This window comes from Macaca thibetana, chromosome 16 (genome assembly GCF_024542745.1).
Source record: "Macaca thibetana thibetana isolate TM-01 chromosome 16, ASM2454274v1, whole genome shotgun sequence".
NCBI lineage: Eukaryota > Metazoa > Chordata > Mammalia > Primates > Cercopithecidae > Macaca > Macaca thibetana.
Genome location: NC_065593.1, coordinates 44,505,682 through 44,527,427, shown reverse-complemented (window position 1 = coordinate 44,527,427; position 21,746 = coordinate 44,505,682). Strand labels below are relative to the sequence as shown.

The following is a 21,746-nucleotide window of genomic DNA, read 5'->3' as shown; positions in this document are numbered from 1 at the left end:
ACAGGTTCGTGCCTCTCTCAAGCGACACTCAGCACTTCCAGAGCCGCAGAGGAGAGGAGGAGGGCAAGGGCACTTACCTGGGCTGCGGCTGGGCAGGGCAGGAGCCCTTGAAAGTCTTTGTCAGAAGGGCAGCCTTTATGTGGCCTGCTGGGGCCCACCATGGTCTAGAGGCTGTCCAGGTGGACAAGGCACAGGGGCTGCAGCTCCAGCATTTTATTATGTATTTATTTTAAGAGATAGAATCTTGATCTGCCCCCTGGGCTGGAACGCAGTGGCTTGATCATGGCTCACTACAGCCTGGAACTTCTGGACTCAAGCGATCCTCCCGCCCCAGCCTCCTCAGTAGGCGGAACTATGGGCACCTGCTACCACGCCTGGCTACAGCTCCAGAATTTTAAGTAGCAGGGGCCTTGGGCCAGCCGTCTTGAAGCTGAGTGGGCACCGTGAGTGTGCTGTGCCTAGTTAGCTTGTGTGTTTACTTTCGAGGGCTTTGGGGAGCTGGGAAAGATCATGTCACCTACACCCCAATGACAGCCGGAGAGGTGGGAGTGGGGGTGCTGGTGAGGGGAAAAAGCTTAGAATGAACTCTGAGGAATGTTGCCCTGAGGGGAGAGAGGCAGTGACTGCAGCTAAAGTCTCTCTTTGGCATTGCCTCTGATTAGGAGGCCCTGGGGGCACCATGACACCTAGCAGTGTGCCCAGTGGGCAGGAGGGCGCAGGAGGGAGGATCCAAGCTGGAGAGCTTCCAGGGGGCTGGGAAAGACCAGGACCGTGATCTACATGATGAGGCCTGTGAGATTTCCAGGAAACCTCCTGCCACCGAGGTGTTCTCTGACTTCCCACGCCTCCTTGAAGACTTGCCTCCCACTGACCCAGTGGCCCACACCGCCTCACTGCAGCCTGTCTGGGCCCCTGTCCTGGGTGGGTGGGAGCAGCAGGAAGGCCCATCAAAAACAGAGGTGAGGTAAGCCGAGGAGTCTCAATGGAAGAGCAGAGATTTCAGGGTCAGTGGAGCAGATGGAAGCTGGGGTGATGGCGGCTGGCTGGGGTAGGGCTTGGGCAAAGCAGGAGTGACTGGTCCAAGCCTCTGCTCAGCTCTGGCCAGGCCTGTCCAGCCTCTCATGCCCTCCCTGCAAGAGGCACATCACTGTCTGCCAGAGCTGACTCTCAGGCCTCCTGCCTGGACCGCTGCAGTATCCTAATTGGTTTCTGTCTCTACCTTCCAAGCCATCCACACGCTGCCACCACTGCAGCCAGATTAATCTTCTTAATACACTGCTTTGCACATTTCCTCCCTCCCTTCCCACCCACCCAGGGCTTCAGTGGCAGCGTGATAGGCAGAGACAGGGAGCAGAGGAAGGCTGTTCCCCCTGGCCCTGCCGACCTTGTAGCCTTGTCTCCCACCAGCCCCTCTCACCCTTTGATCTGGGCAGACCACTTGATCCTTGGTTCTGCAGTGTGCCCTGCACACCCCTTCCCTTGCTGCCCCCAGGTGGGGACACCTCCGTGGACATCCTCCCGGGCTGTCCTCCCCACTGGCCCACTGACCTCAGCCAGGATTGAGCTTCTGTGGCTCCTGGGTTTTGTCCCCAGTGTGGTGTTTAGTTGCAGCCTTGCAGATATCGGTCCTGCCATGTGTGAGCTTGGCCCTGGGCTGGGGTTTCTCACAGGCTTTCACTCCTTTCTTCTGTAGAGCAGCCTCCCAGGAGTTAGTGTTACCCTGTTTAACAGAAGAGGCCACTGGGGATCTGAGAGGCAAAGGGACTTGCCCAAGGTCACATAGGAAGAAAGTCTCAGAGTTGGTGGTACTTTCTAACACCAGTGTTCGGCACCCAGAGGGCACACTTAGGGCTAGTTGATGGAGCTGCTGTGGGGCTTGGGGAGCCCTTGTGCTGGGAAGTACTGAGCAGCTTACCGCTGCTGTAAGGTGACAGCCCGAGGGGAGGTGTTATGAGATGGGAGATGGAGATTTACAATTTGCATCAGCACAGACAAGAGACCTGGGGCCTCTGGGTGGGATAAGCTCAGGCTGCCTGGCCTCATTTCACAGAAAGCTCCACTGGGCCTTGACATCTGTGAACAGCAGGAAGGATGCAGGCTAGACCTGGGAAGGGACTTCCACAGCTGGGGATGGCCAGTGAGGGGAGGCTGGCTCCAGCCTGATGGGTTTGTGTGCTCTCTGCCTGTGCTATGTCTGGGTGTATGGTGGGGGCGACGTTGTGGAAAGGGTCTTGAGGACAGAGATGTAGAGCAAGGCACAACGGACCCGGCTATGCACCTCTCCAGGAGGGCGGTGTGACCTCCATCAAGGCACCACACCCCTCGGAGCCTCAGTTTCCCAGACTGTCTAGGAGGCTCACAGCCCTCCCTCGTTTCATTGTGAGCAGGGAGGAAATGAAATCCCAGGAGGAGGTCTTCACCCTAGTTGGCCTGTGGTGGGCACTGGCAGATGTTGGCTCCACCCCTGCCCCTTTTCAACCGTAATTACAGCTCCAGTCCCTGGGGCAACCTTGTTGCTAAGATTGTGTCTCAGTGTCCTCATCCTGCATTTTCAGATCGTTCCCAGCCTCCAATTTAGTAACTTGGACAGACCTGGCTATCTGGGGGAGGAGGGCTCTTTTTTCCGTGGCTCACTGGAGGGAATACCGGGGACCTGGAGAAGACGACTCATTGACCCTTAGTGTTGCAGGGAGACTAGAGAGAGCGAGGCAGGGCCCTTTCCACCCGCATCAGGCTGCCCTGCTTCTCCAGGCCCGGAGCCACTTGGCTGGGCAAGAGAGGGGTTCCAGCCTTTGCTGGCACCGCCCTTGACAAGGGCCATTGAGGCAGGCCTTATGGGGCGGCAGGCCTCGCAGGAGCCCAGCATCATCCTTCTCCATGAGCCTCTCGGCGGTGTGCAGGAGAGTGAGGTGTGCACGTGACCACGAGCCGTCGGTACAGATTCCTGAGAGCCCTGTCGATAACACTGGGGAGTGAAGAGAACAGTCTCCTTCTCCACACACAGTAGCAGCTGGACTTTTAGAATTCACTGATTGAGATATGCGACATCAAAAGCTAGTGTGTTTTCAATGACTTTTAAAAGAACATTTCATTGATTTTTATTTTTAGCAGCTTTTTGGGGGTATGGTTTACATGCCATGAAATTTGCCCATTATAAGTGTACCTCAGCTGTGTCTTCACATTGAGTTGGTCTTTATTCCCAGAGCTCTGTTGATTTGAATATAATTTTATCTACATTAGAAGACATGTTGTGTATCCAGTCCGCTATGTGTCTGGATTCACAAGCCCCTTACCATCACCGTGGCTTGGTTCCGAATCCTGACTGTGTAATATTCTAGGAGTCAGAGGGATGTGGGATTGGGCCCCACCCCAGCTCTTCCTGCCCTGTGACTTTGAACTGGTCACCCTCCATCTCTTGGGGTCTTTTGCTCCTCTGAGACTAGCATGGCAGGACTACTGTGTGAATGGCATGAGGGGAGGTGCATGGTGGGCCAGAGAACCTGTAAAACATCATACCTGTGTGGTCCATGTTCATTTTAATCTAATCCAAGGCCCGAAAACACAGCAAGTGGCAGAGTGACAGGGAGGAGGGTTCGCCGACTCCTGCTCCCTGGCAGACCGGACTTGGAAGCACAGAGAGGGGATCCACTTGGGCAGGTGGGGTCTGAGCCCAGGGCTTTATGTGCATTGATCCCGGCCCCGCCCCACCTCCCGTACTGTGCTCACGCTGGAGACACTTAATGGCCCTGTGTGACCTGGGTAACCAGGTCAGGTGGCAGTGCCTCCACTCACAATCCATGGAGCAACAACTTACTTGGGATCTGCTGGAGCAACAGGCTCCATGCCATACCGGCCCCCACGACAGCCGCTCCCCCTCTGTACAGCTGGCTCTCTGCCTGCCTGCTGGCCCTGGCTCTGCCCCCAGGCCTGTCTTTGTACAGTCTGAAAGCTTATCTCCCTCTGAGTGGCTGCTGACCCTGAGGCCCCCAAATGCCCCTCACCTGCTAGTCAGAAGCCCCTTGTTCCGAGTCTCTCCACCTCCCACCCAAGCTGGCCGCACAAACTAGGCGATTAGGATACATTTGGTTGTCCCCAGGCCTGGCTGCGGGCTTGGTTGGGCAGCTGGCCAGATGAGGCAGTGAGAAGCAAGGAGAGGTATCTGATGGAATGAGGGCCTCATTTGATTGTTTCATTAACCCAAACTTTTTAAGCACCTACTATGGACTTGGCCTCTGCCCTCCAGGCCAGACACCTAGTTTGTCCAGATATCCATCAGGTGGACAGTGGGGTCCATTGAGCCAACCATATCTCTTCTTGCTTCCCCAGCCCTCTGCCTGGCCACACCCCTCCCTTCTTCAACCAGAACCAGGCTTAGGTTGCTCCTGGTCCCCCCCACCCTGTGCCACCCCACCCAAGCCCTTGCCTGGGGAGACTCCACAAACCCTCCGGCGTTCAAGGGCTGCCTCTCTCCCAACTAAGCCTTTCTCTGTGTGTTCACCCCTCACCTTTTCTCCCCTGAACTCCCAGACTTGCTGCCTGGATAATTTATTTTGGCACTGAAGCATTTAAGCCCCGTTGTGGTTATTCAGCTGTTTTGTGTGTGTACAACGTGTTTCTAGCAGACACTGAGCTCCTGGGAGGCAGGGCGTGTGGCTGGCATGTTTTTGCAGCTCCTTTAATGCCTAGTGCATTGCTAGGCACTTCATATTGAAAGCGAGGTCACTAGTGAGCTGGAATGGCAGATGAGACAGGGTTCGTTATTAGTCCTTCTGAGGACTCTCTAGGGTGCATCCTCGGTCCCTATCCCAGATTCGGGTAGGGAGCATGAAAGGAAATACCTCCAGTGTTTCACATTTGGCCAGAAAGCTTGCGAATCTTGCTGAAGGTCACACAGTGAGTGACAGGATAGGTTGTCCCGGGCTCAGGCTGGTCTCCTCAACTGTGATAACCCTTCCTGGGTGACTGGGTGTCTCCATTCTGCCTATCACCATGTGTGCGATTGGGAATGTGTGCATTTCTCTCTCTCTCTGTGTGTGTGTGTGTGTGTGTGTGTGTGTGTGTGTGTCTGGAAGGAAGCAAGAGTAGCCAGCTGTTGTCCAAGAGAAGGCTGCCAAGTCCACAGAGTAATTGTGGAATACGTGTGGCGGTGTGTGGGGCTTCGTGACCGGGTGTGTCTGTGAGGCCTTGGCAATCACCCTCTGACATCCGCCAGCATTGTCGTGCTGCTGGCCTGGGCCCGCTAGGCTGACATTGTAACCTAGGTCAAGATGGGCCATGCAGCTCCCAGCAGGAGATAGGGCGGAACCCACAGCACAGGCCTCCCGTTAAGCCTGCGGCCCCTGAATCTGAGACCCAGAGCTGGGGAATGGCTGCGGCTATGCGTTTCACGTGGCCCTTTCCTGGGGCCCTGCCCCTGGGTGCATTTCCTCCTGGAGGCTTTGGGGCAGGGTCCTCCCCATGGGCCTGAGCATCCAGCAACCTCTCCACACAAGCTTGCTGTTCCTGCTCCTCCTCCCTCTGGTGTCCCATGTTTGGAGGACTGGGTCTAGGGGCTCGGGGATAAACCAGCTGCCTCACATCCCACCCTGCCCTGCAGCCCGAGGAGCTTACCAACGCCCTAGAAATCAGCAACATCGTCTTCACCAGCCTCTTTGCCCTGGAGATGCTGCTGAAGCTGCTCGTGTATGGTCCCTTTGGCTACATCAAGAATCCCTACAACATCTTCGACGGTGTCATTGTGGTCATCAGGTATGACTACCCCCCGCCACTGACTCTCACTTGAGGAATGCCAGCAGGGGTGGCTTGGGGCCAGGGGCAATGCCACCTATTCCCCTGGGGTGGAGGGGTCTGGAGTCAGGCCCCACTGACCCCACGGGATCTGCCACTCCCCCTAGGTGGGGGGCTGTCTGTGTCCCCATGCCCCCTCCATCTCTCTCTTGGCCCCACCTTGCTCATGTGGACCTTGGGCTCACCTCTTCATTGCCCAGGCCCCTCTTTAGTCTCCTCTCCCCACTCCTACCTCTTGTCCTTGACCCCACCCAGGCCTGGGATGGGCGAGGGTTGGGGATTGGCTTTAGAAAGGAGTTGGAAGAAGTATGAGGCCCAGCCAGCTGCCCGGCTCGAAAAGTGCTTGGAAACCATCTCAGACACCGGCAACTTGCTTTAGGGTTTCCAAGACCTTGGGAAAGTGCTCCTTCCTCCCCAGGCCTGAGGCCAGGAGAACCACTTTATTGCCTTTGGAATTGGCTTTAGATTTCATTAGAAGAGAACAAAGCAAATATTCCATAACTTGATGCAGTTGCATTGGCCAAATTTAGGGAGGGGGCTGTCTGCTGCCAGGATGTGATCTCTGGCAGGGATGAGAGAGCAGAGGGGGCTGGGCTGTCACCCAAATCCTCACTATCTCGGAGGCTCCTGCTTGGAGGTCTGGGTACCCACCTGTGCCCCATTTTCTCTTGATGTGCCCGCTCAGCCAGGCCCTTGGGTGCTACTGAGTCCTCTCCGAGGGAGTAGGGGGAAAGAGTGAAGGTGCAGGGGGCTCAGGCTGCCTGCCCCTTTTGCAGCGTGTGGGAGATCGTGGGCCAGCAGGGGGGCGGCCTGTCGGTGCTGCGGACCTTCCGCCTGATGCGCGTGCTGAAGCTGGTGCGCTTCCTGCCGGCGCTGCAGCGGCAGCTGGTGGTGCTCATGAAGACCATGGACAACGTGGCCACCTTCTGCATGCTGCTCATGCTCTTCATCTTCATCTTCAGGTGAGGGCGGCGTGGCACCGTGCCGGCTGAGAGACTGGCCAGGCTGGGGGCAGGAGGGCCTGAGGGGTGGGGAGCACTGGGCTCTGACCCCTAGCTTGTGACCCCCTTGTGCCCACAGCATCCTGGGCATGCATCTCTTCGGCTGCAAGTTTGCCTCCGAGCGGGATGGGGACACCCTGCCAGACCGGAAGAATTTTGACTCCTTGCTCTGGGCCATCGTCACTGTCTTTCAGGTGCGAGGGTAACAAGGCAGGGCGTGGACAGGGACCGTCAGGTGCTGCTAGTATAAGCCCTGACTTCTGTCCTCTGCCCACAGATCCTCACCCAGGAGGACTGGAACAAAGTCCTGTACAATGGTATGGCCTCCACGTCATCCTGGGCAGCCCTTTACTTCATTGCCCTCATGACCTTCGGCAACTACGTGCTCTTCAATTTGCTGGTCGCTATTCTGGTGGAGGGCTTCCAGGCGGAGGTAACCCGCTGCCCTGCCCACCTCACCCTGCCCATAGCAGTCCCACTTCCAATGCGCTGCCTGTCATGAGTTCCTCCCTCAACTTTGGGGGCCTGGGAGGTCCCACAGGAAGCGCCTCTTAGACTAAGCCAGGGTGGACCAGGGATGGGAGGCTCCGGGTCTCATGCAGCCCCTTGTCACATGGGACACAGGATGGTTGTGTGGGGTTCCTGCGCCGAAGCTTAGCTACCGAGTAGACATCCCTTTCGGAGTTGGCTAGACCCCTTCCCCAGAGAGGCAGACCAGATAAGTGTCTGCCTGTGGTACAGCTGGACTCCTGAGCACAGTGCTCTATGGAACACCTGGAGAGGACTCCTCTGAGCCGAGGGGTGCAGGAAGCTTGTGTGCAAGTCATCTGAGCTCTGACTGAGCAGATGAAGATGCCACTAAGACCAGGGCAGGGCTTAGCTGCCCAGGGTGAGAAATGAGCCCAATTAGCTACGGGCATGGCAGAGATGAGCGTCCTATTTCCAGCCCAGGCTCCATCACCTTCGTCACAGGCAGCGTCATCAATTAATATTGATTTACATTGATCCTGCCCTTGCCGTGTCAGCAAGCAGCCTCTGCCCAAAGGGCTGCACCCCTTCCTCTCCCTCAGCTCTGCCTCTCTTCCCACCCAAGCCCCTAGACCCATCCCAGCTTGCTGGGGCCTCAAACAGGGCAGTTTGACCCAACCTAGAAATGCTGCAGGTTGGGTCTGGAGAAGCTCTTGGTCCAGTTCTCTCCGGGTGACCCGGATGGAAACTCCCGCTGCGGCCTGGTCTATAAATACCCAGCACACGGTGGAAAAACAAAAATCTATTTTCCGACTCTTTCCCAGTCTTGCAAGGGAGGGCTTTTCCCTGTAGGCCGGCTGGGTTGGTGGGGTGCAGCGTATCTGTCCCACACTGGCCTTTCTCCCCGCTACCGTTTTCAGTCTGTAGTTATCCGTTACCGCATTTCCTTCCCACTATGGGGCAGCCAGGGCAGCTGGTGGGGGAGGCTTTGGTGATGGCTGTGCCTCTTGCAGGGAGGGATGCCAGTATGCTCCCTGGAATGGGACACTAATTTGGGGGTTTCCTGAGTCCTGAAGAATTAAGGGGCACCACAGTGCTCCCACAAGAGCCAGTAGACTCACTCTGCTGCTGCTCAGGGCCTATAAGAGGAGGAGCTGAGTGAGGACCGGGCTTCCTGGCCCCTTCCAAAGGCCGCTCCTGCCAGCCACGGTTCCCTCAGAAAAATTCCCGTGCAACTCTGTGGAGGGAAATGGAAAACACCGCGAGCCTATTCCCCTCCCCTCCTCTGCCACTCAGCCGCCAAGGCAGTCTGCAGGTGCCCAGCACAGATGGCCCCCTCCCCAGCACTCAGCCCTTTCAGCAAACACCTTGTTAACTTGAGTGCAGCCGCCCGCGGCCTGGTTGCTAGGCAACGGCAAAGCTGGAGTGTGGGAATGAGAGCAGCCTGGCCCTGGGGCAGCCTGGTCACTCTGGCCCTGCTGGGGGCCTGGGAGCTGCCCCAGTGTGAGGGCTCAACAAGGCCCGGCAGCCACACCCTCCCCAACCTTTGCAGTGTCAGGACCTTTGCAAGGAGGGTCTCACTCAGGATGCGGCGTCTTGGGCTGTAATGCTTCAGGCCTGGGGTGGGATGCAGAAAGGATTTTAAGAACATCCCCTCTCCATGAGAGTGGGCAGTAACTGTGGCCCGAAGTGCCCATGGGAGGGGCTGGGCCAGTTGCTCCACTGTCCTTCACGTGGTGGGCAGGGGTGGGGAGTGTCCCTCGATGCCCATGGGCTGGACACCTCCAAGGCCCCTGCCCTCTGCTGGGTAAGGTTTCAGGGGGCCCCACGGTCTGGCAGGGGAGTCTGGTTTTGCTGTCGTGATGGCCTGGGATTTTTGTTTTTATTTTGACAAATAAGACAACCCACCTTGGCAGAGGAAGTGGCTGCCGAATTTTGGTGGGATTCCCCAGCAGGAGGCCTCAAGGGTAGCCCCCCTGCTGGCCTTGCTACCCTGCCAAGAGCTAGGAGAGGGTGGTCCAGGGACACAGCCTGCTTGGCTGGTGATTTCCTGACTTGCAGGGGGCAGCGCCCTGAATCCCTGTGTATTTATCATTCACACACTTAATTAAATGAACAGGCAGCAGGCCCTGTGTGAGGCCATTAATTGATACTAAACAACATCAGAGCCATCATCTCAGCATTACTTGTCACATCCCATCTCAAACGGAGCAGCTGGATCTATTCTGATCTGAAGGGACTTAAGCCGAGAGCATGAGATGTTATGAGGCCTGACTTGGCTCCGTGTTGACTCTGACTTTTGTCCATTCCTTTCCCTGCTTCCTTCCCATTCCCCAAGCCCACTGCCTCCGAGCCAGTGAGAGGAGAGGGGTGTTCTGAGCCACAGACTCGGGTTCCAGGCCCAGATCCACCTCTTACTCTGTGTGATTTGGGGCAGTTTGCTCAACTTCTCCAAATCTCGAGTTTCTCCTGTGTAAGATGGCAATCCTGGAACCTACTTCCTACCTTGCAAGGAAGCCAGCTGGTGTTAAGGAGGTAGTTTCCCATGCCGGGCACACCCTTCATGAATGGTGGCTGTTATTATTAGGATTATGGGGGGACTTGATTCTTTCCTGCCCTTGTCCCCATCTTTTTGGCCTCTGCCCTCACCCTTCAGATTCATTCTGGCCTGAGGGCCTGTAGTTGAATTCTGGAAGGCTGTTCTATCCCCTCTCTGCCCCCTATTCCCCGTGTCTCTCATTTCCCCTGCTGTGGGGTTTGCGCCCCTCCTTTTCTTCATCCTCTCTCGACACTGCTGATATCTGAAGGCCCCGAGCGCCTGTGACCAGCGGCCCTCCCCTGCCTCCCCCTTTCCCTGTAGGAAATCAGCAAACGGGAAGATGCGAGTGGACAGTTAAGCTGTATTCAGCTGCCTGTCGACTCCCAGGGGGTAGGTACGCGATCATGAGCCGGCATGCCTCCTGTGCCCCGTGCCCCTCCACTCCACCTCCGTGTCTCTGTGCTCGTGTTCACGCTCCGCTGCTGTGCAACCTGTCATAGCCGTGATGGTCGTTGGTGTTGTGAGGTTTGCTTCGATTTTAAGTCCCTTCCCCCTTGAGGACATGGAAGGGAGGTACCTCCTTGCCTCTGTCCCCATCAACCCGCCAAGGGCACCATCTCCATCCCTGCCAGACCGGTGGATGGGCCGGAGAAGGAAGGGACTTAGAATCCTCTGTGTGCACGTGTGTGCGGCACCCCATGTGTGGGGCACCCCGTGTGTGCGTGCCTGTGCTGAGGTCCCGGAGGAGTCCCAGACGTCCGGCTTCAGTGGAGTCAAGATCTGTGGCCATAGACCATACTCCCCCATCTCCCACCCCTTCACCCCTTGCCCCAGGCCCCTGTTGGAGACCCCGCAAGCTGCCTCAGCTCAGGACAAGTCCTTGGAGGATGTGGGGATGGGATGTGGCTCTTGCCAAAATGTACCAATATTTTAAATCACTCTGAGCCTTTGGCCACTTCATCACCCAGTTAGGTCCAGCTGGCGCTCTCAGGGCTGGCTCCCCCTCTGGCCCCATGATAAGCCTGTGCTCTGCTGTTCCCTGCCCTGGCACCAGAATTTGGGGCAAAGCCAGCATTCCTGTGGGACCCCATGGTGCTGCATATCCCGAGCAGGCCCCTGGAGATCCCACTTGATAATTAAAGGCCTCGTTAGGGCTGTAAACTGAGTTAATGAAAATGATCCCCTGAGATGCCAATTACCCAATATTTATGTCCTTATCAAAAGTAGCAATCAAGTATTTTTTAATAACTTCTTAAGGAGAAGTGTGTAATTACTGGGGAACCTACTGACCTGCTAAGAAGAAAGAAAAAACTGTCCCAGAGACAGGGAGAGAGGTAAAAATGGGGCCAGGGAGGGGCTGGGACTTGGGGAAGATGAAGGGAAGACACTGAGGGACTGAAGTGGCGTCCTCGGGCTGAGCTGCTCTGTCTGGGGTCTTTCAATTTCCTTCCAGGGTCCTCAAGTCTGAGGCTCAGGGGAGGGGAGCTGTGGAGAGAAAGCAAAGGGCCTCGAGTGGACTTTTGCAAGAGAGGCTCTAGTCACCACTTCACTCAGGTCCCCAGGACCCCAGCCCCCTCTGGCCTGTGCCACCCACCACCTAGCTCCCCCTTCTCTCCCCAGCCAGCCTTGGTGACTGTTCATCCAGGCTGGTTATGCTGTGGGCTCACATAAGACGTGGCCTTTTCTGAGTTGTGGCTGGAGAGGCAGAGGTGGTGGGGCCCTGGGAAGCCTTGGGCCCTAAGCCTGGGGGGTCTGGCCTGCGCCGGTGCATGCCTTGTGCCGTGGTTGCTGGTTCCTGTGGCCTATATGTAGTGTGTGTGTGTGAAGAGAGGGAGGCCCGGTCCACCCCAACCTCCCCAGCCTGGCCCGATCCCTAATGGTCCGCTGCTCCCCTGCCTTAGGGAGATGCCAACAAGTCCGAATCAGAGCCCGATTTCTTCTCACCCAGCCTGGATGGTGATGGGGACAGGAAGAAGTGCTTGGCCTGTGAGTACCTATCCTGGGGTGCGGCTTTTGGCCCTGGGCCAGCCCTGAGTGGACTCGGGATCTCTCCCTCTGTCCCCCTGCAGTGGTGTCCCTGGGAGAGCATCCGGAGCTGCGGAAGAGCCTGCTGCCGCCTCTCATCATCCACACGGCCGCCACACCCATGTCGCTGCCCAAGAGCACCAGCACGGGCCTGGGCGAGGCGCTGGGCCCCATGTCGCGCCGCACCAGCAGCAGCGGGTCGGCGGAGCCCGGGGCGGCCCACGAGATGAAGTCACCGGTAGGGGGTGCATGTGGGTACCCCGATGGTGGGAGATATTCCAAGGAGGACAGGAGGAAGAGAGGATGGAGGCAGGCGGGTCCAAGGGCATAGCCCCTGCCCCATGGGCTGGACGGGGTCTGGGTGTGCCTGGACAAGCCCCTGGGGAGTCCGAGCCAGTGATGCAAGCCAGGGAAGGAGCCCTAGCCTGGGGGATGAAAGAACAGGGCCTAAGCTGACCCGTTCTGTTCCCTAGCTGAGTGACCTCGGGCAAGACACCACCTCTCTGAGCTGCTTCTGTAAAATGGGGGTGGGGTGTCCCTACCTCCTCAAGACCGAATAATAATAATAGCAGACCCTCATCTAGGTACTGATTATGTGCCAGACACTCTTCTAAACACTACTCCGAAGCATTCTAAATGCATTTAATCCTTACAGCAACCCTGGGAGGTAGGTACCACAACGATTCCCATTTTACAGAGGGGGCTTGAGCCTCAGATTGCAGAAGGGAATGGCAGAGCCAGCATTTTAATCCAGGAGGCTAGTGTTGGTGCCATGCTCTCGTGATTTTATTTATTTTTAATTTTTTAAATTTCACTTTTAATTGACGAATACTAATCATGTATATTTATGGGGCACAATGTGACGTTTTGATATATGCATACATTATAGGATGATTACCTCAAGCTAATTAGCATATGCATCACTTCACATACTTATGTTTTTGTGTGTGGTGTGAACATTTAAAAATCTACTCTCTTAGCAATTTTGAAATATACATTACATTATTATTGACTATAACCATCATGCTGTGCAATAAATCTTGAAAATTGATTTCTCCTGTCCAACTGAAACTTTGTATCCTTTGGCTAAGCCTTCCCCATTGGCCCCATCCTTACCCTTCCCAACCCCAGCCCCTGCTAATCACCATTCTACTTTCCACTTCTATGAGTTCAATTTTTTTGAATTTCACATATAAGTGAGATCATATGGTATTTATTTGTCTTTCTGTGCCTTGTGTATTTCACTTAGCACAATGTCCTCCAGTTCATCCATGTTGTCACAAATGACAGTCTTTTTTTTTAAGGCTGAATAGTATTCCACAGTGCATGTATGCCATATTTTCTTTCTTTTCTTTCCTTTCTGCTCTGTCACCCAGGCTGGAGTGCAGTGGTGCGATCTCAGCTCACTGCCTGCAACCTCTGCCTCCCAGGTTCAAGCGATTCTCCTGCCTCAGCCTCCTGATTAGCTGGGATTATAGGCATGTGCCACCATGCCTGGCTAATTTTTTGTATTTTTAGTAGAGATGGGGTTTCACCATGTTGGCCAGGCTGGTCTCAAATACCTGGCCTCAAGTGATCTGCCTGGCTTGGCCTCCCAAAGTGCTGGGATTACAGGCGTAAGCCACTGTGCCTGGCCCATATTTTCTTTAGCCAGTCTTCCATTGATGGTTACTTAGGTTGATTCCATATATTGGCTATGGTGAATAATGCTGAAATGAAGATGGGAGTGCCCATATCTCGTCCACTTACAGATTTCAAATCCTTTGGATAAATACCCAGTGGTGGAATTGCTAGGTCATATGGCAACTCTATATTTAGGTTTTTGAGGAACCTGCAAACTGTTTTCCATAATGGCCGTACTAATTTACATTTCCACCAACAGGACACGAAGGTTCCCTTTCCTCCACATCCTCACCAGCACTTGCTGTCTTTCATCACGTTCATAGTAGCCAATCCAACAGGTGTGAGATAACTCACTGTGGTTTTAATTTGCATTTCCCTGGTGATTAGTGACATTGAGCATTTCTTCATATACCTGTTGGCCATCTGTGTCTCCTTTTTTTTTGAGATGGAGTTTTGCTCTGTCACCCAGGCTGGAGTGCAACAGTTCACTGCAACCTCTGCCTTCCAGGTTCAAGCGATTGTCCTGCCTCAGCCTCCCGAGTAGCTGGGATTGCAGGCATGCGCCACCACGCCCAGCTAATATTTTGTATTTTTAGTAGAGATGGGGTTTCATCACATTGGCCAGGCTGGTCTCGAACTCCTGGCCTCAGGTCATCTGCCCGCCTTGGCCTCCCAATGTGCTGGGATTACTAGTGTGAGCCACGGTGCCCGGCCCTGTATCTCCTTTTGAGGAATGTCTATTCAGGCCCTTTGCCCATTTTTTAGATTGGGTTAATTTTTTGCTGTTGAGTTGTGTTTCTTCACCCCATTATATATACTCCCCATCAGCTGATTATAACACTTCTCTCACCAACTAAATGAGGAATGAGCTCTATTGCCATATCTATTTTACAGATGAGGAAACAGATGCACAGAGAGGCTTAATAACTTGCCCCAGGTCACTCAGTTGTTTGGGGTGAGCCAGGATCTGAACCCAGGCATCAGAGTCCAGAGGTCCTGCTCACACCCCTACACTTGATGTGATGCCAGTGAGGCTCCCAGGAGACCGGGTGCACATGAGAGGACAGGGCTGCTCGGCCCTGCCTGAGACCACTCCTCCCCTGCTCACCCACAGCCCAGTGCCCGCAGCTCCCCGCACAGCCCCTGGAGCGCTGCAAGCAGCTGGACCAGCAGGCGCTCCAGCCGGAACAGCCTCGGCCGTGCCCCCAGCCTGAAGCGGAGAAGCCCAAGTGGGGAGCGGCGGTCCCTGTTGTCAGGAGAAGGCCAGGAGAGCCAGGATGAGGAGGAGAGCTCAGAAGAGGAGCGGGCCAGCCCCGCGGGCAGCGACCGTCGCCACAGGGAGTCCCTGGAGCGGGAGGCCAAGAGTTCCTTTGACCTGCCAGACACACTGCAGGTGCCAGGGCTGCACCGCACTGCCAGTGGCCGAGGCTCTGCTTCTGAGCACCAGGACTGCAATGGCAAGTCGGCTTCGGGGCGTCTGGCCCGGGCCCTGCGGCCCGACGACCCCCCACTGGATGGGGATGACGCGGATGACGAGGGCAACCTGGTGAGGCCCCTGTGGGCACAGTGACCCCTCGCCCCTGACCTTGAAAGAGGGGAGCTGTGCCTGGCCCGGCAGGGTACGAGGGAGTTACCATTCCAAGCCCAGGGGATATCAAGGGGCACCTGGAAACCGAGCTCCAAACAGTCCCTTTTCTTCCTCTGCCCGCCTTGCCAAACCCCAGATCCTTGTCATGCCTATGCCTGGGGCTGCGGCTCTGCCACCCTTGGTGGATATGAATGATTTTGGGCAGATGTGTATGAATCTTTCATGGCCCTCCCCCTGTGACTCAGAAAGACCCATCGATCATCTCTCCAAACTGGTCCCCCCCCATCCCCCTTTCTCATCTCAACCTCATCACAAGCCTTGACTTCCCACTCCTTCCATACCCATGTGCCCCTCCCCCAACCCTCTCACCACCACCATTCCCCCTGGGGATGGGGTGCAGTGACCTCAGGGTTAGTACGTGAAGAGTAGGCCCGGTGTCTCCTCAGCTCAGGTGTGTCTCTGAACAGACAGATGTGTGGGGCCAGTGTCTGATAACTGATGCTGCTTCCCAGCCCAGCAGGAAGGGCAGGCAGGGGCTGGGCTGGAGGCAGGGGTGGGGAGAGGGGAGAGCGGGGTTGGGGATGCAGGGGAGGAGAGGGAGGAGATGGAGAGGCAGGGAGTCCTCAGGGATGAGGAGGGGGCCTGGCAAGGTTGACAGGGAGATGAGGAGTGTGGCTTTAGGAATAAAGGAAGAGAGGCAGGGCAGAGCCTGGGCCCCAGGTGGGAGAGGGTAGACAAGGAGTGAGGGTCCTGACGCTGCTGAGGAGCCAGGAGCTGGGGAACCTGGAGGCCTGGTCCTGCTCATACTCCAGTGTTTGTTCTGCAGAGCAAAGGGGAACGGGTCCGCGCGTGGATCCGAGCCCGACTCCCTGCCTGCTGCCTCGAGCGAGACTCCTGGTCAGCCTACATCTTCCCTCCTCAGTCCAGGTAAGTGACAGGGCAGGGGTCTGACCTGTGTCCCGACTTCTTCTCACGGGAAATTACCCCTGGCGATGCTATCAGGGAGTTGAGAAGTGGCACCCTGCCTGGGGGGGTGAGCGGGGTGGCCTCAGCTGGGAAGGCTCTGGAGGAGTAGGGGCTGCAGGCGGTGCCTCTCGTTGCCACCTGTCCTGCCTCCTCTTCTCAGCCGTTGCCTCTGTGCCTGGGCAGGTTCCGCCTCCTGTGTCACCGGATCATCACCCACAAGATGTTTGACCACGTGGTCCTCGTCATCATCTTCCTTAACTGCATCACCATCGCCATGGAGCGCCCCAAAATTGACCCCCACAGCGCTGTGAGTCCCCAGTCCCGCTCAGGGCAAGGCCTCTCCTGGGGTTTGCACTCAGGACCAGTGAGGGAGGCGAGGAGGCCACGGTTGCTGACCTGCAGGTCACACAGCAGGAAGCGAGGGAGCCAGGACTCTCCCTTAGGTCTCTCACTAGATGCTGGTCCCCAGGACACCCCCTGTGTCCTCTCCTGCCTCAGTTTCCCTTCTATGATACACCAGCCCAGCTGGGTGCTTCGTTTCACTCCAGGCTATTTCTCATGTGCCAGAGGCTTGTGGGACACACGCGTGAGTCGGGGAGTGCTGGGGTGGTGCAGAGGCTGTGTGCAGATGGGGAGGCATGTTGCCCAGTCTGCCTCGGGGCCTTGGGGGCATGCAGAGCGGTCATGGAAGCTGTTCTTTGCCCCTCGTGGTCCTTCCAGGTCAAAAACAAGTAGATTTTCAGGGGCCTTAGTGGGGACATGGGTCACTTCTGGTTGGTTGCAAACCTGTCTGTCCTTCTCAGAAGGAGAGCCAGAGTCCCTGGACACACCGCCCCAGGGTCGAACCCCTTCAGGGTGGGCCCAGCTGGCCCTGGGAGCTGTGTCTTCCCAGCCTGGCATCATAGCCCTTCGCTGTCGGCAGCAATTCTGGTTCCAGAAGGATGGGTGGGGGGTGGCTGTGTTTCCCCTCACGGCATGCTACACCACTTGCTTAGAGGTGGCCAGGGTTTGCCTGTCATCCCTCCTTGCCATCTCCCACACTATTGTTTACATTTCAGTGCTGCTGGGGCTTCTGTTTTCTATTAGAGTTGGGGTGGAGGGAGCCTGAGGAATGGCGGGAGCAGCCCAGGACTAGGCGGGTGAGAGAGCACCCGCATTGGGGACCTCACACCCGGAGTCACAGGGTAAGGCAGGGGCGCTGGCTGCACTCCAGCCTTGGCTGCCTCCTGCCTGAGGCCCTGCTGTAGAGCTCTCTGTCGCCATGTCACTGTCTCCATGACTCTCTCACCATCTTCCCACTCAGCTCCTCCATCTCCAGCTCTGTCACCGTACCTGCTCCTCTCCTTCCCTCCTCTCTGTGCTCACACTCTGCCCGCCACCTCTCTAGAGATCTGCGCCTGTCTCCCGGTCACCCAGGGAGGGACAGTCCACAGATGCCAGGGAACTAGATGGCCTTCCTCCCTGTTCTGCCCCAGCCTGGGTCTGGGAGTGCACAGTCTGTGTCAGGACCCCAGGTTCCACTGCTGCTCCATTTCTGGGGTGCACAGCAGGAAAGCAAGTGAAGAGGGTGGGATGGCAGGCAGGGGTCAGAGAGCAAGTGAGATCCTGCCCCAGTTTTTAAAAGGAACCAGGGAATAGGGCTTAGGACGTGGGACGGGACGCAGATCACAGCACTGCGGTGCAGATCCTCTTCCCCTCCGGCTAAGTGGCTGTGGGGGCGGGGAACTCTGGTCACAGACAGGGGTGCAACTGTCCGCAGAGCTGCAGGGGAGTCCAGGGACCTGGCACTGGCTCTGTGTGTGTATGAGAGGGGCGTGATCTGCATTGTTGTGGAGGGTGGGAGTCGTTTTCTGAGTCAAATGTTAGAAGCAGGTTTTGACTTGTGTATGCAGAGCAGACCTGGCCCAAGGGTGGGGGCTTCCTGGCTGGCAACCCCTGTCTTCCCTGTCTTGCAGGAACGCATCTTCCTGACCCTCTCCAATTACATCTTCACCGCAGTCTTTCTGGCTGAAATGACAGTGAAGGTGATGGGGGCTGGTGTTGGCTTGGGCCCTCTGGTTCCTGGTGGGGGTGGAGACGGCTTGGGCTGAGGGCGGGAGGGTTGGCCGCAATGCAGGGCAGGGCTGGGGCTGGCAGGGAGGGCGGCCGGTGACGCGGCGGCGGTCCCCAGGTGGTGGCACTGGGCTGGTGCTTCGGGGAGCAGGCGTACCTGCGCAGCAGCTGGAACGTGCTGGACGGGCTGTTGGTGCTCATCTCCGTCATCGACATTCTGGTGTCCATGGTCTCTGACAGCGGCACCAAGATCCTGGGCATGCTGAGGGTGCTGCGGCTGCTGCGGACCCTGCGCCCGCTCAGGTGACCCCTTCCCCAGCACCGGAACACCTCCAACAGGTGGCCCCCTCCGAAGAGACACCTCCGACCACACCCCCTGCCACCAAACCAAAGCCCGCACAGGCCAGCCTTCTGTCTGTGACCCCCACAGGCGATCCTGTCCCTGCCCCAGACAGCACTCAGATTACGGCCCCAGTAATTTCCCTCCAGGCACACGCCTGCTTTCCTCCTCTTCAACATGACATATTCCTCCGGGCCGCCGCACCATGTGATGTAAGGTGACTGCAGCCCCGTGCAGCGCACAGCACAAGGGGCCACAAGGGGCCAAGGGGCTCACAGTCTTCAGCTGCAGCTCTCCCTTGTGTGGCCCTTAGGAGTGACACTCAGCCCTTCTCCGTGAGGTGACAGCTCCTCTTGCTGGCTTTTCCCATCTTCAGGCCCCTGCCAGGGACCACCCACAGGTGACATTTCTCCTGGCCAGGGATCTGCCCTCTCAGGAATCCCTTTCCAATCAGCCAGTCACCACCCCCAACTCAGATTTTTTTTGGACGGGGATGATATGGACTAATGGCGATGCTTCCCTGACTGTGATAGTCCATCTCCCTCTGCCCCTCCCCCTCTCTGCCTGCTTCCCTACAAGTTTATCTCCTGGTACCCCCAACCCACAATACACTGCGTCCCTAGGGAACGCCTCACTTGAGTTGAATCCTCCCCACTCCCAGCCCAAACAGGTCATACATTTGACATCCTGGGATGGAGGTGGAGATGTGGGGCATGGGGATCTCTGCCACTTGTTTTGAGAGATTACAGTAGGGGTCCTGATGGCAGGGGTCCTGTGAAAAGAGGACTGTGTTCTGCCACCAGAGGCCAGGAAAGCACCAGTGGCCAAGGTTAGGGGTGGGGAGCAGGGTCAAGGGACAAGGGAGTGTCTGGGCTGGGGAAAGCCCTGTCACCTCCTTCCCTCCCCTCCCCAGGGTGATCAGCCGGGCGCAGGGGCTGAAGCTGGTGGTGGAGACGCTGATGTCCTCACTGAAACCCATCGGCAACATTGTAGTCATCTGCTGTGCCTTCTTCATCATTTTCGGCATCTTGGGGGTGCAGGTGTGTGGGGTTCTGGGGGCCAGCTGTGGGTGAAAGCCTGAGGAGGGCCCCTCCCCTTGGCCCCTGGGTCTTATGGCTCAAGCTGCTGCTGCTGCTGCTGCTGCCGCCTTCATTCCAGGAAGGAATAAGCAGGGATGCTCCCGTCCAGGCTCTAGGCCCTTTTACCTCCTGGGCATTTTGAAGAAAACTGGGAGCCTAGAGGAAGGCCCCAAGGAGGACCGGGGCTGCAGAGAGGCTTCAGGCCATGGGAGCTGCAGGCTGCTGTTCCTGCCCTCTGCACGCACTCCCTGAGCACAGAGGCTGGCCCGGTCTACTCCGGGATCCCGTCCCTTCCTTCCCGGCTCGAGCACAGTGGGCTGCAGGCCAGGTCTGGGGATCCAGGGCCCAGACAGCTGGGCCAGGTTAGCAGCGTGCTGGCAGGCAGGCGGGTGCAGACCCCAGACGAGGCAGGAAGTGGGGGCTGCTGGGGAAACTTGGCCTTGGGCCCAGGGAGGAGACTTGGCTTTGGAAGAGAAAGAGCCAGAGCTGCCTGCAGGATTCAGCAGACGCCTCGGGGGGCCGGGGAGCCCCTCCATCGCAGTCTTCCAGGGCCCTTGGCTCCAGCTGTTTCAGCTGCAGGGTAGACAGCTGGCTATTCAGGCAGCGTGGGAGCCCCTGGGTGGCTACACCCTCCCCTCCCCGCCCCTCCTTCCCTTGGCTTTCTGGGATGTCCACTCTGCCCTGGGTGAGGGGCTGTTCCCTGGCTTCCTAGAAATCGCTAGCCCTAGGGACCAGGCTGGGGTGCATTTACCAAAGCTGTGTGGTGCCTCTCTGTACACCCTCCCCACTCCCACCCAGTGCTCTTCCCCTTCCCCACTTCCCAGCCTCCTTGGGTCAGTAGAGTGAACCATTGTTAAACCCAGTCCTTCCGGTGAATTTAGTCTGTTTCGAGCAGTTTGCTCAGGCCCCCGGTCCTGCCTTCCTTTCTTCATCAGTAGTCATAGCCTGGTTTACACTAGAATGAGGGTGAGCTTTCCAATCAGACAGACCTGGATTCAAGCCCCCTTTCTGCTACCTGCTGGCTGTGGGACGTTAGTGAGTGGATTAACTTCTCTGAGCTTCAGTTGTTCTTACCTGTAAAGTGGGGTTGATAATACCCACTCCCCTACCCAGAGTTGCTGTGAGAATTAAATGCCTAGCTCAGCGGTTCTCAAACTTGCGTTTGCGTCAGAATCACTGGAACAGCTTGTTAAAAGATCGCTGCTCCCCCAACTCGGAGTGTATGATTCAGTAGATCTGGGCTGGGCCTGAGAATGTGTGTTTCTAGCATGTTCCCAGATGATGCTGGGGACCCACACTTGGCACACGCCTGACCTAACCATTGGTGGACGATGAATGACTATTACCCGCCTTCACCCTTTCCCACTGCCCGCCCCGATGACCTTTCCTCCCAGCTCTTGGAAAGGAAGCGGGTGTCGGCAGGGGAGGCTCCTGTCAGTGTTTCCCTGACTTGACTGACCCCAGAGCACAGCACGCCACACTCACCCAAAACGTGCCCAGGCTGGTGTGGGGGTGGGGCTCAGGAGTCCTGGGCTTCCTGTGGTCACAGCTCACTTTTCTCTGTCTCTGGGAATGTGTGTCCAGCTCTTCAAAGGGAAGTTTTTCGTGTGCCAGGGCGAGGATACCAGGAACATCACCAATAAATCGGACTGTGCCGAGGCCAGTTACCGGTGGGTCCGGCACAAGTACAACTTTGACAACCTTGGCCAGGTGAGCCCCAGGCTCAGAGGTGGGACTGTGGTGAAGGAGGCTGGAGGGGACACAGGGCCATGCTTAATGATACCTGCTTACTCCGGTGGGCTCCACGAAGAGATCGGCCTTTCACACCCTCTGCTGTCTAACCACCAGCATGTCGCAAAGCCCAGTCCATCCCTCAGTGCCCCAAAAAGTGGGCCCATGGGGTCTCTAGCCCTCCTTAAAGATGAAGAAACAGAGGCTCAGAGGGGGTAAGGGGATTGCCCAGGGCCAGAGCGCTACATGGTGGAGCGGGAAGCACACGTGGCAGTGGGGACAGGCAGCCCTGGATGTGAATCCTGTACAAATTCTGACCCCACCATTGTCAGCTCAATGACCTGGAGCAGCTGACTGACCAGGGCTTCAGTTTCATTAACTGGTGAATGGAGTCATAATAGAATCTCCTTGGAGGTCGCAGTAAGGATGCAATGAGATGATGTGTATATTTGTTTAACACGGTGGAAGGGATAGGCATATTGTCAAGATAACTCCTTTCCTCACTCCATATTTGCAGAAACAGAAATGGAGAAAACGAAGTTGCTCA

General features: G+C 56.8%; 2 protein-coding genes across 28 annotated transcripts in view; one reads left to right on the top strand and one right to left on the bottom strand.

The window, feature by feature from the left end:
- MRPL27 (mitochondrial ribosomal protein L27) overlaps positions 1-21,746 on the bottom strand; it is a 464,439-nt gene that overhangs the window by 211,983 nt on the left and 230,710 nt on the right. The window contains exon 1 of one of the 11 annotated variants that reach the window (XM_050765115.1): positions 20,106-20,115. The exons of the other annotated variants lie outside the window; for them this stretch is intronic. The gene's annotated coding sequence lies outside the window, so the exon portion shown is untranslated. Of the gene's footprint in view, positions 1-20,105; positions 20,116-21,746 lie in introns of those variants that run through there. 11 annotated transcript variants of the gene reach the window in all.
- CACNA1G (calcium voltage-gated channel subunit alpha1 G) overlaps positions 1-21,746 on the top strand; it is a 65,725-nt gene that overhangs the window by 23,635 nt on the left and 20,344 nt on the right. For 9 of the 17 annotated variants that reach the window (XM_050765030.1, XM_050765029.1, XM_050765037.1 and 6 more), the window contains 13 exons: positions 5,597-5,748; positions 6,564-6,749; positions 6,868-6,982; positions 7,066-7,221; positions 11,697-11,781; positions 11,865-12,058; positions 14,558-14,989; positions 15,858-15,958; positions 16,181-16,304; positions 17,953-18,021; positions 18,168-18,352; positions 19,303-19,429; positions 21,053-21,178. In XM_050765030.1, the coding sequence (XP_050620987.1) occupies positions 5,597-5,748; positions 6,564-6,749; positions 6,868-6,982; positions 7,066-7,221; positions 11,697-11,781; positions 11,865-12,058; positions 14,558-14,989; positions 15,858-15,958; positions 16,181-16,304; positions 17,953-18,021; positions 18,168-18,352; positions 19,303-19,429; positions 21,053-21,178 (2,052 nt within the window). Of the gene's footprint in view, positions 1-5,596; positions 5,749-6,563; positions 6,750-6,867; positions 6,983-7,065; positions 7,222-10,116; positions 10,186-11,696; positions 11,782-11,864; positions 12,059-14,557; positions 14,990-15,857; positions 15,959-16,180; positions 16,305-17,952; positions 18,022-18,167; positions 18,353-19,302; positions 19,430-21,052; positions 21,179-21,746 lie in introns of all 17 variants that reach the window. The other 8 variants (XM_050765027.1, XM_050765028.1, XM_050765033.1 and 5 more) reach the window with 1 other exon arrangement.